General features: G+C 44.2%; 1 protein-coding gene and 1 long non-coding RNA gene across 2 annotated transcripts in view; one reads left to right on the top strand and one right to left on the bottom strand.

Annotated features, from left to right (window-relative positions):
* Positions 1-529: 529 nt before the first annotated feature.
* Positions 530-20,859, bottom strand: GDF10 (growth differentiation factor 10). Its single transcript, XM_090056903.1, has 3 exons — positions 20,440-20,859; positions 12,471-13,378; positions 530-1,681 (listed from the first exon to the last, which is right to left on the bottom strand). The coding sequence occupies exons 1-3, from the start codon at positions 20,714-20,716 to the stop codon at positions 1,490-1,492; spliced, it is 1,377 nt and encodes a 458-aa protein (XP_089913029.1). The 5' UTR covers positions 20,717-20,859; the 3' UTR covers positions 530-1,489.
* Positions 20,759-25,126, top strand: part of LOC149859577 (uncharacterized) — a 114,171-nt gene continuing 109,803 nt past the window's right edge. Inside the window, exon 1 of the long non-coding RNA XR_016443449.1 lies at positions 20,759-20,882. This is a non-coding gene — a long non-coding RNA (uncharacterized LOC149859577). The remainder of the gene's footprint in view (positions 20,883-25,126) is intronic.

Below are 25,126 nucleotides of genomic sequence, written 5' to 3' on the forward strand. Positions count from 1 at the left end.
AGATGCTCATGTTAAGCAAAATGCTTTTGTTTTTAACCTTCTATTTTAAGGTGGGTGGTTTGACTCTCCGTAAGATTAATATAGTATTCTTTAATATTGTTAGCAACACTTATATGAAGTACAATAGTGTTATTAACAACATTTTACAGGTAGAGAATGGAAGCACATAAAAGCTAGGACCATAAAATGAGCTAGGTGTCTAAAAAGTGATTTAGGTGAGTCTTGATATGTGAGTCTAAAACTTAGAAGCTCAAAGCATTTGCTCAGCTGTCACCCAACCCTGGAATCACTTATATTCTAGAGGTAGGGAACTAAAGTTCAGGTACCTAAAGTTTTGCTTCTGGGCATGCCCTGAAGCAGTTTTATCATGACAGGACTGAACAGTTCAGCACTTGGGCCACCTGAGCCATATCAAGATTCCCAAACTAGGCAGCAATTCTCAACCAGAACGCTGTGACTTTATGCTTGATACAGAAGTTATTGGGTGAGGTTCTTTGGCCTGTATTATGCAATAGGTCAGACTAGATGATCATAGTAGTCCCTTCTGGCTTTAATCTATAAATTATATTGTGACAAGCATAGCCTGGAAATTCCAAATAAGATAGCATTGCTTTTCCTCTAATTAACAGAATACAACAATGTGTATTTATAGAAAGACATTTCAACTATTTTTAAATACTACTGTACCTTAATTTATTAGCTTTTGTTAAAAGCATGTAACAACCTAAAGGATATAAAGTATAATTTACAAAAATATAAATCTTGGTTATTTTTTAGTATTTAAACATATTACTATATAGTATGTGTTATTCAGAGAATATATGTTTAAGAACCTGAAATTAACCAGCACAGAAATGACGGTGGGATAGTGTTACATCTTTTGTAAAACAAAGTATATATTATGGAAAGGTAACCAAAAATAGTTATATTAATATACTGAATATATAAAAGCTTATACAGTGCACTACATTTGAATCCTGAAGGAAAATATGTATATTAAGCCCTTTATTACAGCATTTTTTCAGTATAAATATGTGGACTAAATGTATGAATTTTAGGCAAAAAGATCTGTGTAAAAAAGCAATATTCTAAAATACGCTTGCTTTTGCAAAGTCCGTTCCCATCTTCTTGGTTAGCTGAAAAGTAAAATAGCCAGGAAAATAGTATATAAAAATGTATTTTAGTCCTCCAGTTACGGTAAACTTAAGTAAAAATGATCAGATTTCTTAGCTAGATGGGTTAAAATAGATTTGAAGCGTCTGGAATTTCTGGAAGGTGAATCATTGTTACTTTGCAAGACAAATGATGACATTTAAGGTCCTTAGAGGTGAGCACGTGTGCTGCTATAGTGTCTCTGCATTCTTTCTGTAGAAGGAGATGAGGGTTTGGATTCATTCACAAACACAGTCTAAGTCATTTCCCATTCACAACTTTCCCAGTGTAGTCAAGCAGAATGTATTGGTTGCATTGAAGGTTTATTTGTAAGGACTTATCGGCAGGCACAGGTCTCAACAGACATATTGGGATATACCTTCAAAACGACATTTTTGTTCTCATCTAAGAACAGGACGCTGAGGGAGTTCATTTTGTCAGGAACGCAGCAGGGTTCTGGAATGCCTGGAATGATTCCTACTGCTTTTACAATGCTCTGGATTGTAGCATGATTCGATGGCCGGACAATCTGGAACAAAGGAAGAAATAATTACTGTTTCATTTACAGGAAATCACTTTCCCAAAAGGGCTTAGAAAATGATTGCAGATAAGGTTTTTTGAAAAAAGTGAAAATACAGGAATAAACTATGTCTTCCTCCATGCACTTGAGCCCCAGGGGAGTAAAGTACAGAATCCTTCATGTTCTCTGTACTCCTGCCTGGGAGGCATCAATCAGTCATAGGGCTAGACTCCTTAGCTTACACAGGTGGAGAGCACTGAAGCTGTGACCTGCTCTCTGCGGATTCATGAAGCAAAGAGCCATAGTTAAGATTACTTCCCTTCCTCCTCCTAGTCTTCACTAATCTGTTTGGTCTTGTCTGGTCACATCTATATGAGACACTGACTGTGCAGTTACTGCACAATCATTTAGTACTTGCATAACCAAGTATTAAATGACTGTGCAGTAACCGGCGTTACTGAAACAGTAGCATCCCTGCACAGCTTCCAGGTGATGCTGACTGTGCAGTAGCTTGTTACTACTATGCAGTAGCGCTGTATCGCAGTTCATGCCCCATGAGGCTACTGTGCAGTACAAATGAGCTACTGCGCAGTGGTAAGCTACTGTGCAGTAAGCATCTCATGTAGATGTGGCCTCTATGTGGGGAAATTGGCTGTCATATCTATTCAGGAGTAAGTCTTCAAGTGGATGCTAATCTGGAACAACTGCCTTCTTTTGGAATAATTACTCTGCCATGGAAGCAGAGGAATTCTGAAATAAGTGTGATTCAGGAGTACTACCCACTTTAGAGTAAATTTAAAGTAATTAAATTATGCTTCAACCACTATACCAGTTGATTTCTCCCACATAGATAAGGACTCAATGCCTCTAATCACTGCATGCTTTGTCCATCTCTGCACGCCTGCAAGACCCCTCACTGACCCTGTGTGTGTGTGGAGAGAGAGGGAAGAGGGGTGTGTAAAATGAGTTTACAGTTAAACTTGTACAGTACCAGTGCACTGAATAGTGTATTGTTTGGTATTTTTACTGCTGACTTTCTAGTGGGAATAGTTCAACAATGTTCAGTAAGGGGGAAAGAAAGTGTGAAAAGCTATGACAGAATGGAAATAGTGCAGTGCAGTTCCATCATGAGCAGCTGTCGGAAGTGTACACAGTTACTGTTATTGCACATACTCTCAGCAAGTGACTGTCAATGAATAGTCAAACCTCTCTTGTCTTATTGGTATGCTTTTGCCATTAACAACTTCAGAATCTGCATGCACAGATTTGGTACACAAATACTTGCCTGCAGTTCTGGAAACCCCCAACTGAAAACACACCACCAGCAAAATGCAGCCACCTCTACAACTGTTGAACAGCATACAGTGGCAGTGTGTCCTGTTGCTTAGAACAGATAAAATACTACATACATGTGAAAATATAGGATGATTTAAATAAGCAGAAAGTAGTTTTACTTCTAACATTAATAGGGATGTTTCTGCTTTCATTGGCATTGCACACATGGGAATTTCTTGATTTTTTCAAGTTCAGCATACAAAATTATCTAGGACATAAGTACTATACAGAAGAAGTTTCTAGGTTAATTAGTTGCTAATTTTTAACTTTAAAATGACAACTTATGCTGCTTTTTAGATATAGCTCAAAATCAGTAAAAACTCAACCATGCTAAAACTTTTAAATGCTTTCAAGTAAAACATAGTACTTTGAGCCACTATAATCTGTGAAATTCATTGCAGGTCCTTTGGGGCTTTGAAATAAAGGCAGGTCTCATCAAGTGACTTATCCTGGAAATTGTCTTTTCGTAATTAGAATGCTTTAGTGTGCTAAACAACAGCTTGTTCTTCCATAGCACCATCCATCTGTAGGTCTCAGTGCCCTTTACAAAGAGCAATGAATTAAGCTAAATTGGTAAGTTTATTATTCCTGTTGGACAGATGGCAAAAACCACGGAAGAGAATGGGTGGCTTTCAATACTGCACAGTGAGTGCAGAGCTAAGGCTACAACTTGGACCTGTAGACTCCTACTTCAGTATTTTAAATGTTATTAAAAACCGCTACATGATTTTTATTTTTGTTTAATTACATTTTGTTTTTTTGAATTTTGCAGTTGTTACTTGGAACAAGATGCTAAACCACCACTGTACAGAATCCCCTAACTCCTTTCTAATGGACAGCAGCCCACCTAGTTACTAGTCTATGGGATCTCAGGATATTAAGCTGCAAGAGGTTATATCTGTCTTAAGGCTGTAACACATAATAGGAAATAGACAGATTTCCTTATGATAGAAAGTCAGTCTTGAGTTTTCATCCCTAAAATCATTTCTCCAGCTCTCTGGTCAGCTCATCTCTTCGCTACATTAGCCTGCCAAAGAGCCAGCATTTTTAGATTGCTACAGCCTGCATTCCTTGAAGGGCACAAATACAAACCTCAATAATGTTCATAGAAAGAACCTATTTATTATGGACCGTTTCTCAGCATGGAACCTGGCTACCTAAATAACAAATCCATAGTGAGATCAAGCAGCACATCCACCCAATTCAGGCCAAGTGGAGAATTTTGCCAGCCTTTCTGAAAGCCTGGCTCAAGTTTTGAGTGATGCTGGTTTAGGTTTTTGTATTACCTTTATGCCAATGTGCTTAAGTGGAAAGCTTATGATAGTCAAAGATGAATGCATTGCAGTGATGGTGTTGATGTAATGATATAATTATGGTCCAAATGGTAATGCATTACACACTGGCAAGCAAGTTTATATAAGGTTGGTCAAGTTCCACCCTCTTTCACCTCCAGGGCAATCCCACTTTAGAACAGTTTGGTCCTTAGAGGACAAAATTATGGAACTGATATAGGAAAAGCAACTAAAGAAGGTATAAAATAAAGTACCTCCTCCCCCACACACATACTTGTTTTATCTGACACCTGCAGGGCCTTTTTAGCTGTTCTTCACTCTCTACAATCCCTCCATGTAAGTTACATCCACTTATGTCAGCTTCCTCTTACCTCATCTTCTTTACTTGCTCCCCAAAAACCTAGGCAGGAAACATTTATGAGTTTTAGGAAAATTTTCTTTGGGGGTTTAAGTCCTTGACTCAAAATGAAACTCAGTTTTGGAAATTTTACAAGGACCAAAAACAAGAAATTTCTAGTTATCGTAGATCCCACAAAAAGGATAAATGTGAGCACTGATTTTCCACAAAGCCAGATACACACTAATGGACACAGAACCAGATTCTCAGCCAGTGTAAATCAACAGAACATCATTAACATCAAAGCAGCTATGCTGGTTTACATCTGCGGAAAACATAGCTTGCTGTCTAAGCTGGAATCCAGTCTTGAAGCTGATGTCAGTAATAGGTCTTTTCTGAATTGCTCTGATATTAACTACACATCTTTGGAGGTTAGAAACTTCATCCTTTTTAGTAAAGGCCTTGTTACACAGTAATTTTGGGCAGCTCTTGGAGCTCTTAACACCTTGACTGTCTGCATATTAATGCCTGAAACTAGTTTTAAGCACTCTTTAGGTGCCTCAAAGTTATGCCACTCCAGGGCAGGATTATCTCTGATCCATGTTAACCAGCTCATGTTAAACTGAGGTGTAGCCACTCTAGGCTAGGCTACACTGTAAACACCCACCCCACCTGGATCCAGTCTACTGCCCACTCCTGCCCAGCACCCCAGATCCATGCACAGTGTATCCTCTGCAGCCCCTGTGCTGTCTGTCCTGGGGGAGCAGCCAGGGAAGGGTTAACCTTTCTGCCTGGCTGCTGCTGCTCTTTGGGCTGGGCTCAGCCCAGAGGACAGCAGCAGCCCAGCAGAAGAGATGGCGGGGTGCCAGGGGACGGAGAATTGGGGGGAGCCCTGGGAGGTAGGGGGGAAACCTGGAATGGGAAGGAGGTATTCTTACCTTTTAGTTCTCCAGGCCCCTGCTGGCCTAAATGTGCGATTGCTCCAAACTCAAGCTAGCACTAACACTGATCAACATTTGTGAAGCTCATAGTGTAAGGTGTAACAAGGCCCTAAGTGAAATAGAATACAGACTAGGTTGATAGCAATCTAATGTCTTTAGGCCTCACTGATGCAGTCCCAAAGAGAGATTGCTTGCCTGTCTTCCTGAGGAAAGATTCCAGTAAGGTGTAATATATGGGGTGTCCCAGCTGATATCTATTAATCAGTGGGGAGTTTGGTTCCATGGAGGAGATGAACAAGGTTAGGAAGTTCTTTGAAAGCCATGAGTGATGAGGGGCTGAGAACACACATCAAATGGGATACAGCCTTGCCTTTACAATAAATGCAAAAACTATCACATCTTTATTGCTACAACAATCAATATTCCCCACAATGGACTCAGGAGAATCCACAGATCCTACACATCTTTTCCAAAAACTGGTATATCTCATCCAGTGTACAAATGCCTTCATGGAAACTCTGTGGGTGAAACTAGACTAAACTGCACACAAGAATGAATGATTACAGGCAGAAGGTTAAAGACAGACACAGAAACATGTGTAGGAAAATGCATCACAGAACCATCGCTCACTTTGACCTCACTATCCTCATGCTGAAGGGAAATTTGCAAAACTCCTTTAAAAGGCAAGTCTGGGAACAAAAATTCATAAGCTGGCTGGACACTAAGAACCAAGGACTCAATACATATATTGACTTCATGTCTCACTATAACCTACCTGATTCCTGCTAATCTTTTTTCACACCACAAATGATAATACTTTTCTTCTCTTTTGAAGGGTCTTGACCTTTCACTAATCAAGCTATCTTTTCTTGTCTTCCAGGTACCCCTCAGAATTTCTCTCTCCTCCAATTTCAGAGCCCCAAAGGATGTTTTTAGTCCTTGCTGGGCCTGCTTTTTTCTCAGACCTGAAGAAGAATGTACTACATTATAAATCTTGTCTAAATCTATCCCAACAATGATATCACTCACAAAAAAATCCTTGCCTCTCTCATGACTTGCTGCTTCTCAACATCCCAGCAGTAAAGTACAGCTCTGATCAAACAACTCTAGCACTGTATCCTAGAAGACAAATCCCACTTCTTTTTTTCCAATTACAAATGATCCATCCTCCATTCACAGGTTTATCAGTATAGTTTAGATTTTGAAAAACTTCACCATTGCTTCTGACTTAACACATCTAAGATCACAAACCAACATATGCAGGCTTTTGAATTCATACTCTTGACCCTGTTCAAATTTGCAGATGACACTAAGATGTGGGGGGACGTGGGCATGCTAGAAGGGAGGAATAGGCTGCAATCGAACCTAGACAGGTTACAGGGGTGGGTGGATGCAAACAGGATGGGATTCAATACGGACAAGTGCAAGGTGCTGCACCTGGGGAGGAAGAACCAGCACCATACCTACAGGCTGGGGAACTCCCTTCTCATCAGTGCAGAGGCAGAAAAGGATCTTGGAGTCATTTGATGCCAAAATAAACATGGGCTGGCAGTGTGGGGATGCAGTCAGGAAGGCCAACCGCACCTTGTCATGCATCCACAGATGCATCTTGAGCAAGTCTAGGGAGGTGATCCTCCCCCTCTATGTAGCACTGGTCAGGCCGCACTTCAAGAGGGATGTGGACAACATGGAGAGGGTCCAGAGGAGGGCCACTCACATGATCAGGGGGCAGCAGGGCAGGCCCTACGAGGAGAGGCTGCAGGACCTGAACCTGTTCAGCCTCCACAAGGGAAGGCTGAGTGGGGATCTAGTGGCCCGTTACAAACTAGTCAGGGGGACCAGCAGGCATTGGGGGGAGTCCCTGTTCCCCTGAGCACTACTAGGAGTGACTAGAAATAGCGGTCACAAGCTGGCAGAGGGTAAATTCAAATTAGACATAAGGAGGCGCTACTTCACAGTCAGGGCGGCTAGGGTCTGAAACCAACTTCCAAGAGAAGTGGTGCCAGCTCCTACCCTGAGGGTCTTTAAGAGGAGGCTAGATGTACACCTTGCTGGGGTCGTTTGACCCCAGTACTCTTTCCTGCCATGGCAGGGAGTCGGACTTGATCTTCTCAGGTCCCTTGACCCTACCAGCTATGAAACTATAACTGTATTTTGGACAACCACATTTGGCAAGGCCCAACACTGCTTTTGCTCCTACACATAGTATTCCCTTTTCCTCCAAGATTAAGTAGTTTGTATGCATTGAAACTAAAGTCTGCATTCAAGAACTGCTCAGACATTCTTTGTGCAATTTTTGTTGCTTATATTTAAAAAGGTATGATCGAAAATTGAGTATTGCAGTTAGTCTCTAAAACAAAAGTTGTGAGCCACTAATAAGTAGGCTTTGTTCAGAATAAGATGTATAGATGAAGGTGCAAACAAACACCGCACATCTACACACAAAGATTTTGGATTTTGATTTTGTAACTCAGACTCAGTTACAGCTTCATTTCTAACACCTTTGTAAGCTGAGTATTTAAAGCCTGAGCACGAGATTAATGATTTTAGGTCTCTTGAAACAAAAGATATTTAAAGATAATGCACCGTTCCCTAACTTAGAAATGGCTTAGTTTATTAAAATGATATTTCAGTTTTGTATTACAACTAAGAACTTATCTACACACTTTTGATACAGAAAAGCTGTTTTGCCCAAAAGAACCCAGCTATATTATAGTAAAGGGGCAAGTTGATTTCAGGATTAGAACATGAAACTAAATCTGGTGCTATGGAACCTGTCACAGACTCCATGTGTTCCAGTGGACAAGCCATATTATCTTGCTCCCAGTCTCTCTACACTGCAATTAGGAGGTGTGAATGCAGTATGTTTAGGTGAACATGAGCCAATTTTAATCTAGTTAACTTGATCCTAATAGAAATGATAAATTAGCTAGCAATACAAGTTTCAGCATAGATAGTTTCTCTGTGCAAGTATGCAGAGTATGCAAGCATCCTTGGCAGGTGTGCCTGGCCTGTGATGAAGTCTTGCTCTGTATCTCCTTCTGGTACCTAAGTAAAGCTGTCTCATGTACGTCTTCCCATGCTTCAGTCTCACTGCTATCTGCAGTTTTGCCATGTCCTATCTATCTATCTTAGATATAGGGAAGCTGAGGGTATATCCTTCAGTGCTTTTAGATTCATTGCTGCAAGGCTTTACCAAGTGTTTGTGTTCTGACTGTGCAATTAGCCATTTATTTTATCTCAAATTAGGACCACTCATTTTCAACGTGTCAGTGCATTTCCTGGAGATACTTACTGAATTTCTGAACGTGTATAAATTGTCCCTATGTCTTACAGGAACAGTGCTGACCATCCAGTCTGGTACAGAAGTTAAGTGAGACTTTTGCTTTTTGTTATAGGACACAACAGAGTGGTACCCTGCATGGCATAAATGGCAGAAACAGGATAGATAGGGTACTATGTCACAAGGCTGGACACAGAAAGTGAACCTTAGTTAGTGTAGGAGTCTCATTTGTCCAGTGCTGAATATACCTGTACTATATTTCAGTCAGTCAGTAAGTTTTAATAAGAAAGAGTCACCATGATACAGCTATGTTCTAATAGAAAAAAATAAAAACAGGAAACCATAGTTCAGATGCCATTAATGCCAAGACTCCTATGGACCTTCAGTCTGGAACTTTTAAAGTAAATTTCACCTACTCCAATAGGAGAGATTCAAAATTGGAGTTATATATCTATCTTTTTCCCCCCAGCTTGCTGACACTTCTGGAGAGTAAAAAATATGTTTGGGCCAAAAATGCTATTTACCTACGGGGCATTTACAAGATATCAAAGAAAAATTATAGGGCTCACAAAATGAGGAGTCATTTCAAAGCAACAGCAACAAAAAAGTTTTGTTTGCATTATATTACAATAAGGTCTCTAAAGTTAAACCAGTTTTAAAACATCCTAAATGGGAGGAAACTCAAACCTCTTTTTGTAGTGATCAGGAGCCCCAACGCTCCAGCATTGACTGTAACCACAGAAGCCAGTTCTTGCTCCACAGGCTAAGTACAGACAGAAAGCTTGAGGCTGAATCAATTCAATCTTTGCAGGTTAATTTAAGCTGAAGAGATTGAACCAATAAGCAAGTGAACAGACATTCACTTTTGATTCTGGAAATGCAGCCACGTGCCTGCAGTGGCTCAGGCAAGAAGCTGGGGAGTGCTAGAGCATGCCTTGTTGCTTGGTTGGAGCAGACAGCTTGGGCTAAAACTAGCCTGCCCAGCCTGTGAGGGGTGGGGTTTGCTAGGGAGGTGCAAAACATCCTGAGATGCCAGAGGACTGCTAGTTAACTTGAATCTGGAGGGGACCTGGGATAGAAGTTGAATAAACAGATTTAACCTAAATCAGTTAAGTGTGATACTACATCCATCCAGGTTTATCTTATACTGGTTTTGGCCATTTTGGCTAGGGACAGAAGTTACACATAAACCGGTTTAAGTGATCAGAAATTGATTTGAACCTGTAGCAGAACAGAAGTTCAGTGTACATAAACCAGTTTCAAAATGGCTGAAGCTGTTATAAGATAAACCTGGTTGAATGCAGTACCAGACTTAACTGATTTGCAGCCTTTGGCTGGGATGGGCTGTGCTGCCTGCTCCAGAGAGCAGGGCTGGTTCCACCTCTCTGCCCCCTAGCTGGAGCAGTGAGGGCTAGCTCACTGGCCTCACTGGCTGGTCCTCAGGCAAACCCCAGCCAGGGTCTGGGGTCAGAGAGAGAGGTTAAACTCACCTTCCCCCCAAGTACAGAGTTGCCCAGTCCTGCTGGTTTACTTAGTGCTGGATGCAACTGTGGACTACAAATCCCAGAGGCACCTGGAAGCAGGAAGAGGAAGTGATGAGGAACCCGGCAGAGTCCTGTTCCTGTGACTGTGGACTGCAAATCCCAGAGACCTTGGGGGCAGCAGGAAAACAAAGCAAACATACAACCCATGCTGGCTAGTGCCAGAGAGCCATGTTCTAGTGCCCCCTGGCTTCTGGCTTGAGCCACTGCAGGCATGTGTCTGCATTCCCTAAATCAAAAATGAATGTCTGTTCATTTGCTTTTTGATTCAATCTTTGCAGCTTAGACTAACCTGCAAAGACTGAATCAACTCAGCCTCTGGCTTTTTGACTGTCTGTATTTAGCCTTTGACAGCAGTTTATGTATACTGAACTTCTGTTGTGTTACAGATTTGAACCAGTTTCTGATCACTTATACAACTTTATGTATAATTTCTGTCTCTAACCATAGAGCTGACAATACAGACATATAAAAGAAAAAAATGTTTCCATTTTATCAGTTGGTAACTGAAGCATAGGTAGATTGCATGACTTGCCCAACACTACACAGAGAGCACCTGGCAACGGTTGGCATTGCTTTTAAAATGTCAAAAAAAAAACACCCTAAAAATTCACAATGAAAGAAAAAATTGTAAAATATTTCACAGTCACCAAATATGCATTATTCATCAAAAATGGTGTCACCCAAAATTTTCTCCCAGCTCCATGGTAACACTATTGAAAGACATATTACCCCTTATGTAAAGTACAGAATATATCCTTCCAACTTAGAGTACAACAAGTTCAAGATTTGGGTCTAAATACGCAGAACTTATGTAGTCATGCAACAGCAATTTTTGGCACTTATGCACACTTTGGATTCCATTTAGCTACATTCACTCTGCTTTCCTACTGAGCCTGCTTAATAGGCTGCACTGTGGATGCTATATGTGCCATCCATATGCATATTGTTGGGTAAGTCCCAAAACTTCAGTTGCAGAGGAGCCATAACTAGGAGGTGTTTGGTATTAGAGGAGGGAGACAACTCTCCAAACTTTTAACCCAATAGCTGAGTGATCAGGGTACTTACCCAGGTTCTAAGCAAAAGAAGGAATTTGAACCTGTGCTGCCTGCTTCCCAAAATGCTCTTACCTCCAAGTCACAGGGTAGGTATTGCCCAAAGTATTCTCCAGCTCTCTTTTTGAAGCTGACCCACTGGACAGCCAGAGAATGAAGATCTGTGGGGCCAGGATGAAGAGAACCAGATGGCTCAGTGACACGGCTGCTTTTCCTGGCAAGGAAGAGATCCTGGGTTCCAGCCCAAGCCCCTATCCCCAAATAGGAAAGAAACTATCTTGCTCCTGTTTATCTAATGAATATTTAATGCAAGAAGCAGTAAGATAGCTTCCAGAAGAAGGCTGGAGTGTGTTTCCTTAAGGGAGAAGTCTGTTAGACTTCAACATAGTTTCTGAGGTAATGTAACTATTCCTATACCACACTACTCTAAATAAGACACACACCTCATTTTGAGGAGGAAGAAAAAAATGGCTGGGATGTAGACAGTCTTACTTGCAGCTGAAGGCCCTGGACAGTAAAAGCAGAGTACTCTCATCAACCTCACCCCTCCTTCCCCATATGTGATGCTGCTGCTGTTATTGCTACAGCAGTAAGTAGGTAGGCTGCCACTATAGGTAGGCTGATACTGTAAAAGCCTTAATTTAGCAGTGGCTGTGAGAGGGTTAGACCAGTCCTGTTGATCACGTAACTGGGAGGGGGACAGTGAAGCTGAGGAGAGGATTCCTGCCCCAGCTTGGAGCCCAAACTTTCAGGCACTGAAGAAATCAATTTCCTTAAGACACCCCCCAGTCCCCCCAATTTCCTATAGCTAACTTTGGGGTGAAAAGTGTGTGTGCTATGCAAATAAATAAGGTAAGCTGATGAAGATCCTATTGTTTGAGTAGTTTAAACTAAGTTAGACAAGGTCCTAGAATCTTGTGAGACATGAAACATTCAACAAATACAGTGTGCATACACCAGATAAAAGATTACAAGGTATGTCTGCAAATTATAAGCAGTAAAGGCTTATACTACCTTGGGCATTGGAAATTCACAAGCCCCTGCACAGTAATAGGCATCAAATGATTTGGGAGATATGATCCATTCATTCCAGCCAATATCAGCAAAGTCAACTTTCATGTATCTTCTAGAGCAAATCCTAGGCTCGTTCCATTGTTTCCGTCTTGCTTTCTTCATTGTTTTCTCATCAAAATTCAGCATCTGAGATTTTGTGAGTGTTTCAGTATTTTCATGCCCTTTCCTCCTGCGATCCTTACGTGAGGTTCTTGGTTTTAGGGACTTGTAGGCACTTTCCCATATGTCATGTTTATTGTAATCATTGTTGATATATTCCACCTCAGGCAACTCATTGTTCTGGATCGAGCTGGAAAGGTATGTGTCCCTCCTCACACGTGTGTCTGAAGAAGCATTGGGAGACAGGCTTGGATCTCCATCACTGGAAGGGAAAGGGTCATATCGTTGGAGGGTGACTGCCACACTGTTAGGTTCAGCTATTGCTAAATCATTGGCATAAACAAGTATGTATGGAAAATGGCGAGCAACCTGCTCAGGAATTCCCTGGTATTTCTCTCCAGAGTCAAGTTCTGCACAGAGAATAAGTTCTCCAGCCAGCTTTGATTCATTTATGATGTGTGAGATGTCCTTCACTTGCCATGACCCCCGCTTTTGAGGAAACACAGTCACATTCCCTTTGACCAGCCCATAGGCAGAGTTCTGGGGGATGCTTCGGAAAATAAGGTTGAGCCGTGGGATCTGGGGCAAGTGGAGGAGGCGGCAAGATGAGTTCTTGGACCGCTTGCAGAACACTTCTCGATGGCGGGGGCGTTTGTCAGAATAAAAGTGAAATGTGGCAGCAAGGATCATCTCTGAATCCTGTATTGACGTCAGATTGAAGCAGTATAGGGGTTTCTGGGATAAAAGTTCTGCAAGAGAATGAATAAATGAGTAGATTAATGCTCAGAATGATCAAACTGTTTCTAAACAGTTAGACTTATGGACCTCAATCCCTTTTCACTTATCTCACTTTAAGCCAGATATTGCAAGGACCTCAAAGGAGCTCCACAAGTATAAAGCCAGCTTAAGTGGAAGGAGAATCAAGCTTCTTTTTGAAGCATCAAGGAACCCTAAAACTGAATGTAACCACAAGAGCTGGTTCTTGCCCCAGGGAGTTTACAATGCAGATAAATGAAAGAAGGATTGTCTTCATTGTACCAATGGATAACTGAAACACACAGAGATCAAGTAACTTGCCCAATTTTACAAAGCTGAGGAATGAACCCAGATCTTTTGAATCTTTGACCTGTGCCTTAACCCCCAGACTAGTCTTCCTCATTTCCTTCTGCCTTCCTCTATTCTTTCACTTACTGACAACAAAGCAGCAGAGAAACTGTCTCTCCTAATGCTCCCTTCCAACTGTCCAGGCAGCATAGATAAGGAAGCACTATCAACAGTGGTTTCAGTGTTGCCTAGTGCAATGTTCAACACTGTTTTAGGAACAGTGGGCCAAATTAGCTCAGCTCACTCTGAAGATAGGCCACTGCTCCCTTTGCTGGTGCTGCTGCTCATCCCCACCCTACACCCTCCTGCCAGTCTGCTGCAGAATTGCTGATGTTGCCCCAGCTTTGCAGACTGACATTGCTCAGTTGTCTGGATCTGGCCTGTAACCCATAGGTTGCTTTTTTCCCAGTATAGTGGGTAGAAAACTCCATTGAGATTTGGGAGAATTTTATTTTCTTCATGGCTCTGTCATTCACCTGCAGGTTGACCTGCAAGTGATTCCCCCTCTGTAAAATGGTGATAATGACTTTGCTTGTCAAGCAGTTGGACACAGACAGGACAGGAGTAAAACAGACAAAGCTGCCTTCTTCAGGTTCTTGTCCTCCTTTGTACAAGCAGTTTCTGGCTTTGTCCTTCCACCCCACCTGCTTTTGCTTAAGAGATTTACTTATGTTTCCCTAGATATCCTTCTTGTTGATCTGGCTACTTTATGTAGGAAATAAAAGGACTATTTACCACTGAGAAGTGTTCCATGGAATTGCACAGAGTTGGCCAGCTGTGAAACTAAGGGTAAGTCTATCCTGCTGTGACTCCATATAGTGAAGACAGAGCCAAGCTGGCTTTAAATAGTGAGCTAGGTACTGTTGGCAGTGTAGCCACGACAATATGGATTTCAGTGCAGGGTAGCTGGGCAGGGCTGAGTTCTCTGCTGCCACAGCTACCTGTCTACGAGCAGCACAGCCAGTTGGTTTGAAGCTAGTTAGGATAGGTCCACCTGACCTGTAGTCACACCTGGGACTGTGATGTACACATGAGGTTTCTTTCTGGACACTGGCCAAAGCCAAACCCACCTTGAGCTTTGGGGATATTTGGATCCAGCTCCAAACTTTGTGTTGCAGACCAACATCTACCAGATGTATGTTTAACAGGTGGTTGTATGTCCAGTGCTCATCAGTTAAAATATGAAGAGGCCACTAGGGAATACTGAGCCAAATTGGGAAGAGTTTTCCTATCTGCTGGGGATGTTTTAGACTCCTTCCCCTCTCCATCATGTGACAATTTTAAAGTTGCTTCTACCTTTGCCAAATTCTATCCATTTCAGTTGAACTTCTGTAGGCCAGTGTCCACTTCAGCATGACTTACCACTACACTTTGGATGGCCAGAAAGAAGAGGAGGAAACTCCTGTGTGTGTGTGGAAAGGATGGGGAGAAGTCAAGCTACTGGGGTACATGCAAGAGGATAGAGAAGGGGAGATAGAGAAATAGTGTTCTGTTACCCCTAAAGCACACTTCCTCCAAAAACCTGGATAGAGGCCACCTTCTAGCATCTGGGCCCCACAAAGAATAACTTGCTACTGCCATGAGTTAGTACAGGTTAGATTCCATAGGTGCATGTGTGGTATGCGGTGCTGCAGACCCATCTGAGGTGCCATACACTGTATATGCTGCACATGCGGGCATTCCCCATGCTGCTAATTTGCAGTGCTGGGGGTGGGGGCGTTGACACTGGGTGTTCCTGGTGTCAAAAACCCGCAGTGGAAAAACGAGGGACACCACATATGGTGGCAGCATGTGCTGCCTGAAACCGGAGCCTGGCTGGCTAGAGCCATGCTTCAGCTGCCAGCTAGGCTCCCTACTACTGGATCACCACCACTGGAGCCCTGGGAGCCCCCCAGGACCCCAGGTAAGGTTGCTGGGCCCAGCCCAGGTACTAGCCCCAGCCTTCCCACCTCCACCTGGGGCAACTAGCCATGCACCACAGCACACAAGAGAAGGCTGAGAAGGGATCTGGTGGCCGTTTACAAGCTCACCAGGGGGGACCAGCAAGAACTGGGGGAGGCTCTGTTCCCCCAGGCACCACCCAGGGTTACTAGGAATAATGGCCACAAATTGTTAGAGAGAAGGTCCAGACTGGACATCAGGAGACATTACTTTACAGTTAGGGCTGCCAGGCTCTGGACTGGGTTCCCACGTGAGGTGGTACTCTCTCCTACCTTGGGGGTCTTCAAGAGGAGGCTGGACAGATATTTGGCTGGGGTGATATGACCACGGAACTCGTTCCTGCCTGGGGCAGGAGGTCGGACTTGATGATCTGTTTAGGTCCCTTCCGACCCTAAGGACTATGACACTATGACACATGTATGGGCATTCCCTGGGGACAAGTAGCAGCAGTACATATTGTGCTGCTGCTCTTTGTCCCCAGGGAAATGCACATGTGCACTTGTCTGAACACTCTCCATTAGCTCAAGTGCCAGGTGCATATGCTACAAATTTAAAAGTTTCAAAACTGAGCACTAATGTTCTCCATATTAGGAGAACAATATACTGCTACATATTTTTAGTGTTTTAAATCCCAGAAGTTACAGTAAAACCCCAAGTTACATTAAAATCCCAAATGTCAAGCACTCAAAACTACAAAAAAGCTAGGATGAAGTTTTCCCATGTGACTTTAATTTGCATCTCTTGTGATAGCATTGCTGTTTTTTTCTGTCACAGAATCCCTGCCTCATTGCATGGGCTAGATGATTCAGGGTAGATTTGCAGCTTATAGAGTAACTAAATCAGAGATGTGTAGCATGAGCTTTCGTAAGCAAAGGGCTTACTTCATGAGATGCTGTGAAAGGACCTTTGCACAGAATAAATGAAGGGTTTTTCATGGCATCTGATGAAATAAGATGCTTATGAAAGACTATACTATACATTTCTGATTTAGTTACTCTATAAGGTGCAGACCTACCCTGCTTTCTGTCTGACTTCAGACTAACATGGACTTCAGACTAACTAAGTGCTTTTCTCTGTTAAAGGGAAAGAGTCAGACAATGTGCAGGATCCTTATTTCACTTCAGTGACATAACACAGTTGGTGCTTGGTGCAAACCCTGTGGGAGACCAAGGGTCCTGACCCTTCTCTTGGATCAGCAGACCATCTCCCCACCAGTTGTGCACCAATCTGAGAGCAGGTTCGGGAGGCGTAGGGGGGAAAGCAGCCTTATCCATGCCGGGACTCCTGCATAGTCCTGGCTGAGCTGCTGCTGCTGGTGTGCATGCTCTGTTGGCCTTGGCTGTTGCTCTTAAAGCAGCAGCAGCCAGGGTCTAGTTCGGCGTTCCCAGCATGGCAATACCACCAGGGCATGGACTCTGCAGGGGTGGAGGTGATTCTATCAACCCTCCTACCTTGGTGTGTGGAACAGGTGCCCCTCTCACCCATTTCTAGTTGCATTACTGTTTCATTTCTTCACAAAGTCTGAAATCGTGTAGTGGATGAAAGGCAGGGCTGCCAAGGCAGAGAAAATGGTCTGTGGTTTAGACAGATATTGGAAGCTGCACTGAGAAACTGAATTTTCCATCTTTGCCACAAAATTATATTGGATGCCAGTCAAGTGACAAGTGGAGCCTATGGGCCAAATTCTGTTCCACCTATTAGGCATCTAAGTGGACTAAATGCTGAAGTGCAATTCTGTTCCACTCTGTTCAAGTCCTGAAAATCCATTAATGCTTCTACTTTTGTAACACATTGTTTTCTAGTTCTTATGACTAAATCACAAAAAACAGTGAGGAAGAAGAGTAGCAACCCAGCTTTTGCATTAACTGCTGCTCAGGAACTTGAACAGGGGGACTAGAATCACACTTAGACATCCAAAATTCACTCATGCACCTAACAGATGGAAGAGAATCTGGTTTCACTTGTCCAACCCTTTTTTTTTTTTTGATTGCTCAAAATAAGGCTTATAGGGACAAATTAGTACAACTGTTGAGCACTTACAACTTTAAGTGAAGTTAATTGGTGCTATATTTTGAAAGATGAAGAGCAAAGTATTTAGAAAATAAGCAGGAACCCAAAGCTAGCAGGCAATCAATGTTTTATCCTTCATCTCTTTGCCTCTTTTTTTTTATTGAGAGTATTCCTGTCATGGTGATGTGCACCAGCAAAGGGCCCATGAGGAAACTAGTTCAATGTAAGTTTTGGAGGGTATGCAGTAAATAGCACATGGGGCCACACACTGAATGCAGAAGATAAGGAATACTGGCTGCTAATTCTGGGGGCTCCATCCACGCTGAGCAATAAATGTATGCATGAGGAAACAGCAATGCATGTATGTAATTACAAACTATATCATAATGCCCATGCACATAAGGGAGTCAAATTAAGGCTGCACAGTCAACCTGAATTATGGCACTTCCTAACTTTTTGATACATGACTTTGTTACCTTAATTTTTACATATGTAATAATATAGTAGCTACTCATTCAGCAAACAGCTTTATGCTACAGCAGAGGGCAGATAGGCCTTATGAATTTTCTGAAATATGCACATATTTCTATTTTTAAACCAATAACTATCACTGAAAGTGAAGTTGAACACTAACAGTTTTTATAGCCATTGCATGGTTTTATATATCCCAGAAATCAATTGCCTTAGCTGCTATCTGTGTAATACAAGACATAGAAACTTTATGCATGTAACCAAAAGAAAGCAATAAGGTTTTTTTATTTCCTTCTTTTTCAGTGAGGTGCAGAAATTATATAATTTAATGAGAGAGAAGAATAATGCAAAACATACTGCAAGCTAGGGGGGGTTCCTGCCATATTGGTTTCCATATTTTTTACATCTTATTACAGTAAGATAACATTAAATCTCATCACATCCCACTTATTTCCTCACTATATTTTCAAAGAACCAGAGGGGCTTCCCATTTCAGGCTACTGAGGTAAGAGTTGTGATCTGGTAGAAAAGGCATTAGACTGGGAGCCAGATGACTCTGGCTTTTGACCTGGCTTTGCCCTTTACTAACTGTATGATTTTACATTAATTACTCCTAATATTATACACCTCAGTTTCACCATCTGTAAGATGGGTATAACAATAGTGACCAATAAGAAATTATCCTCCTTAAATGCTAATAATAATGGCATCTCAGTAAAGTTCATGTTTTAAAATAAGCTCAACCATCTGCCTCCAGTCAAGCCATTTGTAAAGCAGGTCAATCAAAGAATGGGTAAGAGTATATTATAGGAATGTAGAAATTGGTCTGCTACGTCAGGCAGTTATGGAATTACTTGCCCATAGGGGAAGTCTGTTCCTAAGCCGTTAATGGTTGATTAGTGCTTTGAAGCACTAAGGTTTGTAACCTTTTCCAATATATGGGTTTGTCTTGCATCCTTACTAATAAAATAGATGTTCTGCCAGGAGCTGATCATATACCTGGGTATAAGAACCAATAAAAAGCACTTAGGTTGCATCCAGACATGCAGAGGTGTGAGGTTTGGGGTCCTGCAAGCCTCTTTGTGGTGCCACAAACCAGTTAAAACATGCTCTGCACTGCAAATTTGCAGCATGGCGCCAAAATTTGCTACCAGGATTTCCTGGTAAAAAAAAAAAAAACGGGAAGAAAAAGTGGCAGAATACATGCACAACAACCGTGCGCTGGCACACAGAGCTTCTGGCCAGGCCTCTGTTCTGCCTGATCTGTGCCCTTGCTGCTCCAGGCTGCCAGGTAAGACCGCTGGGGCCACCAGCTCTCCCTAGCTGAAGAGTTGGGAGGGGCTGTTCAAGGGCAATTTGCTTGTCCCGGGACAAAGCGCATATGCAAGGGTATGTGCTGCTGCAACTTGTGCCACTGCAATAACACACCCCTCCACCCGGCCTTACAGTGCTATGACTTTGCTTCCCATATACTTGCAAAAACAGAAAATGAAGTTAATTTACCCTATTGTACAGTGCTCTGCATCGCCAGCATTTTAAAACCCGAAAGCCGAGGAGATACTGACATACAGTTAGTCTGAGTCTAAAACCAGTTTGTAAATGCATGATCTTAAACGTGACTAAAACACTACAGAGCCTTTTGTTTTAGAAGAGTAAGGTTAAAAAAAAAAAAGGCTTTGTCGGTATTCTCACAAGCAGGATGCTTTTCCTTTTGTTATAATTGCCAGCTAACAGGATTAGTCACCTAATGAGGAACTATTTTCTCCAGGAACTAATTACAGATGTTAATTTAAAAAACAAAAATGGCAAACCTCCAATACTGAACAGCAGGCTTTCCTACTGACCCCCCTTTCCGCCGGACTAGGCGGCGGCGGCGCAGCAGGTCGCGCACGCAGCCAAGCGAGGGCTCGTGCGCGGGGAGAGAAACCTCCTGCTCCTCCTCGCGCACGAGCCCCGGCAGCCGCCTCAAAGCCCGCGGCGGGGAGACGTCTAGGGCGTCCCAGAAGCGGCGCTGCGCCGAGCTGCAGGCGAGGCTGGGAGCGCTGCCGGGCTGCCCGGCACTCCCGCCGTACTCCCCGGGCGCAGGAGCGCAGCCGTGGGGGTGCCGGGCGCCCCTGCTGGCTGACACCCCCGGCGAGGGACGCTGCGGAAAAGCGACACCTCTTCCCACCTGGGCGTTTTGCGGCTTCCTGAGCCCGGGATGCTACCCGCTGCCGACGCAGCATCCTCCCACCCCGGCGGCCAGCGGCGCCCCAGGGCCGGCCGAGCCGCGGGAAGCTCTTACCCAGCCTGGCTCGGAAGCTGCGGACCGTGTTGCCGTCCCCCGGCCGGCTGCCCTCCCGGTTGTACCTCTCGTACAGTTTAAGCATGTGGACAGCTACCACGTCCCGCGCGATGCCGCCCAGCGCCGGGGCGCCGCGGGGGTGGGCGCCGGCGGGCGAGAAGTCCGCGGCGCGGGGCTCCTCCCGGGCGGGCAGCGCGTGGCAGCGCCCGCGGCCCAGCAGCCCCAGCAGGAGGCAGCAGGCGAGGCGGCCGGCCATCGGGGGGCAGGCCGGGGGCATGGCCCGGAGGCGGCCGGCTCGGGGCTCGGGGAAGCGGCCGCTGCCGGAGACGCCCGCGCGCGGCTGCCGCTGGGGCGCCGGGTTCCCGCAGCCGGGCGAGGGGCTGAGCCGCGGGCCCCCCTCCGCCGTGATGCCGAGCCCGCCTGGCCAATCACCTGCCTGCGAGGTGAGCAGCCCCGGCCGGCCGCGACGGCGCCGCACGGGGAGGGCCGGCGCCCGGCGCAGCCCCGGCACGAGCGGCGCGGGGCCGGCCCCGGGGGTGGGGGCCGCGCGGCCGGGGGCTCCCTCTGCCCGGCCCCCGGGAGAGGTGCCGTGCGGGCGGACACGCGGGCCGGCGGCGAGCAGGCGGCCCGAGACGGGACGGACGCGGCTGTCGCGGCGCCGCTCGTGAGACCCGCCGAAGCCGGGCTGCAGCAGGCAGGGGGACGGGGGCTGCGGAGCCGAGCGCTGCGGCCCGGGGAGGGAGAGGGCCGCAGGACTGGCTGAAGGGGTTTCTGCCTGCGGGGTGGAGGCGTCGCGGCCCGTGCCCCCCCGCGCGGTTCTGAGCGGGAGCTTAGCGCCTGCGGGGCACGGCCGCGCTCGACCTGCCCTCGAGCGGAGAGTAGTCCTCTGTAGGTGAATTTGTTCATTCCGCCTCTTTTTTTAAAAAAAAAAAAAAAGCTTGTCCTCCTTTAGCCAAGACAGTTACTTTTCTTGGAGCGTGCACAATGCAATAATTGAAAAAAATGATGGAAAAAGCTACTGTTGCTCTGTATAACACAACCCTTTTGTGATTTTTTAACCCTGGAGTGTCAAATTTGAGCAGATACTATTGAAAGCTTCTGAACCACAAGTTTGTCGGTTTTGGACTGTAGCAAAGAAAGGTTTGATTCATTTTTAAAATTAGCACCAGGCCACATTGCTCTGTGCCCCTTGCGTGTAAAAACGAACAATCTGCAAAAACAAATTTGTCCAAATGCAAGTTGTGAAAGTTTCAAACCTCCCATTAATTAATCTTTGCTTATAAATAATCCAGACCATCCTTTGATGCTTTTTTATTTCTCCATGGTAGCATGCTCATGACCTCCACTGGGGGCGTGAGCAAACCTTTTGTTGTTTGTGGTTTTGTCTGTACTGTTTCTATACAATCAAGGTCCTGTGAAAAGGAGGAAGAGGCAGCAGGAGGTAGGAACAAGCTGGGCTATTTTGGACCAATGTCCCATTAAAATGTTCTCTCTCCCTTTAACTCACTCCAAACTCCTATTCAAGCATACACTTTGTATCAGTCTTTAACCTGCACTAAAACCTGTAGGACACTGATACTTTGACATTGTTGGGAAAGAATTAAAGAATCAACCAGGGATGGCTAATATTTCTTGCCTTATTTTATTGCAGAACAGCAGGAATTCAAAGTCTTTAAAGCTCTGGTACTTTGACTCTTTTATGCAGCTGGGATGATGAAATAAAAATGTGTTTGGTAAAGGAATTCAAATTAGCACTGGGTCACATAATTCCCCTGTTCTGAATATGGCCAATCAATGGCATCTCTAAGGCATCTACAGGCAAGAGCTATGCAATTTCTGCTCATGCAGAATAATATTCCTAGCGTGGAAATTTCTGCTAATTAAAGCCCTTGCCAAGTAGAGTCTTTTTTTTCTTAAATAGCTCAAGTCACAGCCAGGACTTGGGGAAAGCCGCCTTATAGTCAGAGCATGCATTCAAGATTTCAAACTGTAGATCTTGCTTCCTGTTAAAATCATGATATAAATAGTGTTACACACCATTAACAACAGTTTATATATGAAGAAACAAACAATATTTTCTTATGGAATTAGAAACATTTTTATAAAGGAACTATTATGACCTGTGCATGTGTTTCCTTGTAGAAGGTAGAGGAAGAAAACAGGGGAATTAACTTTTTTGATTTTGAAATAAAGTAACACACTGAAGCCTTTTTTTGTTTGTTTGTTTATAAGACCTTTAAGTCTGTATTGAAATCATTTTGCCTGCATCTTTTTTTTTAAACTGATAAAGCTAGTAGCAGGGATAACTAAAGTTAAAACTCCAGGGAAGTTGTTTAAAAATAAATTATTATGGAGATTGGGCTTCAGTCTATAGTATGATATATCTTTCATTCCTCACTCACAAAAATATCTTGCTCTGTTGCATGATTAGCCAGGCTTGCAGAAGACCACTTCTTAAAGCACATAAAATGTTAACTACACAGCAGTTGAAAGAAGTATGGTGGGATAAATGTTCTTGACCGAACAGGTTCTTAAAGAAGCTAACAGTGGCACTTTAAGAAGTTTTCAGATCCAGCCCAGTAATGTATGGGGTGACAACAAGAATGCTAGATGAAGAGTAAGAAGAAGGAGTTTTGTTTTGTGTTTTCTGAACAAGAACAAAGCTATTCTGATACTTAACAATTAAGCTCATGAAACAAGCAGAATGCTCTACATCTGGGTGTCAAACTCACCTTGGGCTGTAGGCCAGATCTGGATCACTTAGCTTCTCTTGCGCTGGATCCAGCCTGAGGCATGAGGGCAGCTGCTGTGGCCACCACAGTGGTGGCAAGTCTGATGGTGGTGGTGGATCCAGCAGTAGCAGCACATCTAGAGGCAGCAGCAGTGGTGAGGGGTTTGTTGGCAGCCCTGGGTCAGAGGTGGTGGGGGTCTGTCAGCAGCAGGAGAGGCTGCAGGGCAGTGGTCATGAGTCAAGTTCATTGCAGACAGCCATGGCCAGTGGGGCCAAATGGCCCCGAATTCTGTAGCAGGCCATGGCCCACAACTTCTGGTGGCCAGATCCAGCCCAAGGGCCAGATGTTTGACACCTCTGCTCTACAGGTTTTGACACCTAACAAAATGAGGCCCAAGTTGGTTGTGGTTTCCAGGTGCTGTCATTATGTAAATGTTAAATAAGAACCATGGACCAAGGGACTAGGAACAGGGATGCATGGGTTGGTTTTTCATCTGCAGCTGGTGTTTGACCACAGGTAAGAAACTATTATGCAGGAAGTAAGAGTAGGTGGTCTTAATAGGCCCTTCTGGCTTATGAATGAAAAAAATGTTCTGTGTTTGTGTGTTCATAACTCTAAAAGTGATTCTGCTAATTCTTACCTCACATGCATGTTGTGAGGAGTGATTAATACATCTGAAGTGTTATCCCTAGATGAAAGTACAACTATGCATCTGTAAAGTATTTGTTTAGCATGGTTTTTAAAACCCTTCTGAATATCACGTGCTCATGCTGCATATTATGCCATTGATTTATATTGCCGCCTGTTTTAGTCAGTTTTTCTGTCCTTTCTAAAAGTACTACCCATAAGCCACCATCAGCCTTAAATACCAGTCAGATCACTTCTAAGCTAACCCTACTGGGGAAAAGCCAGTGAAAATCCAAGAGCCGTGTAGTGTGCCCTTAAAGGTCTCCTACAAAGGTCTGCTTCTTTAAGGACAAGACTGGATTTTAAAAACAGGTACTATCAAACTAACTGCATGTAAAGTGTATGACCAGATCAGCCCCTCCTATTGAAGAATGATTCTTAGGGAATAAATGTCCCGATTCCCTTTCTATGTTCTGCTGGGAGTTCAGGATTGATTCTGCTAAGCCAGTGATTCCCAGAGTGTGCCCTAGCATGCTAGCATGCCTCTAGAGTAACAGAAGTGTGACCCTTGGTAAGGAGGTAAAGGCTCCCTTTGCCCCAGTTACTCTAGTGGTGCCTAACTAAAGCTACTTCTCTAAGGCTGCCACTGCTGCTGCTGCCTTCACTTCCTCCTAAGCAGCCCCTTTGCCAGCCCCCATCACACTCCCACCAGTGTGTTGTGTTGGAAGCGGGTAGTTAGGTGCGTGGATGCACAGATGGAGCCACCTTTTGCAGTTTTGCCTCTCCTCCATCTCTCCCCTGCTCTGGGGATTGGTGAGAGGGGATGCAGGTTAGTCAACAGTTTATGACACCTTGCATGAGCAAGCTTATCAGCAGGGTCTGCCTTTTCCCCCTCAGGTGCAGACGAGGGGTCAGGAGTGAGTAGAGGGTGCACAGCGGGGCACAGCGGGTGAGTTTCTGCCCCTGCTGCCCTTAAGTAGCAGGTTACATCAGCAGTTCTTAGCTTTTTTTGGCCTCAAGACCCACTCTATCTCTTCTGAATTTAGATCCATCTCAGAGATTTCTAACTGGTATGTTGTGAAATTCAGAAATATTTTGGAGGGATGCCTAGAAGCTAAAGAAGTTGAGAATCACTGGTATAGAGACTAATCTTTTGCTTAAAGGAAGATGTATTTGGTATCATTTTTTAGCAGGACACCTCAGCACTGGTATGATTTCCTCTGCCGGGGGAATGCAATATTTTTCTCACACACACACACACACACACACACACACACACACACACACACACACACACACACACACACACACACACACACACACAGACA

The sequence above is a fragment of the Crocodylus siamensis genome, chromosome 7, assembly GCF_052110815.1.
Source record: "Crocodylus siamensis isolate JL-2025a chromosome 7, ASM5211081v1, whole genome shotgun sequence".
Taxonomy (NCBI): Eukaryota; Metazoa; Chordata; order Crocodylia; family Crocodylidae; genus Crocodylus; species Crocodylus siamensis.

Excerpts from the sequence above, each read along its gene's own strand:
- GDF10 (XM_090056903.1), bottom strand. The coding sequence starts at position 20,716 with ATGCCCCCGGCCTGCCCCCCGATGGCCGGCCGCCTCGCCTGCTGCCTC. Across the intron at positions 13,379-20,439 it reads CAGCTTCCGAGCCAGGCTGG|AACTTTTATCCCAGAAACCC; the intron begins GTAAGAGCTTCC and ends ATTCTCTTGCAG. Across the intron at positions 1,682-12,470 it reads GTGAATTTCCAATGCCCAAG|ATTGTCCGGCCATCGAATCA; the intron begins GTAGTATAAGCC and ends CCTTTGTTCCAG.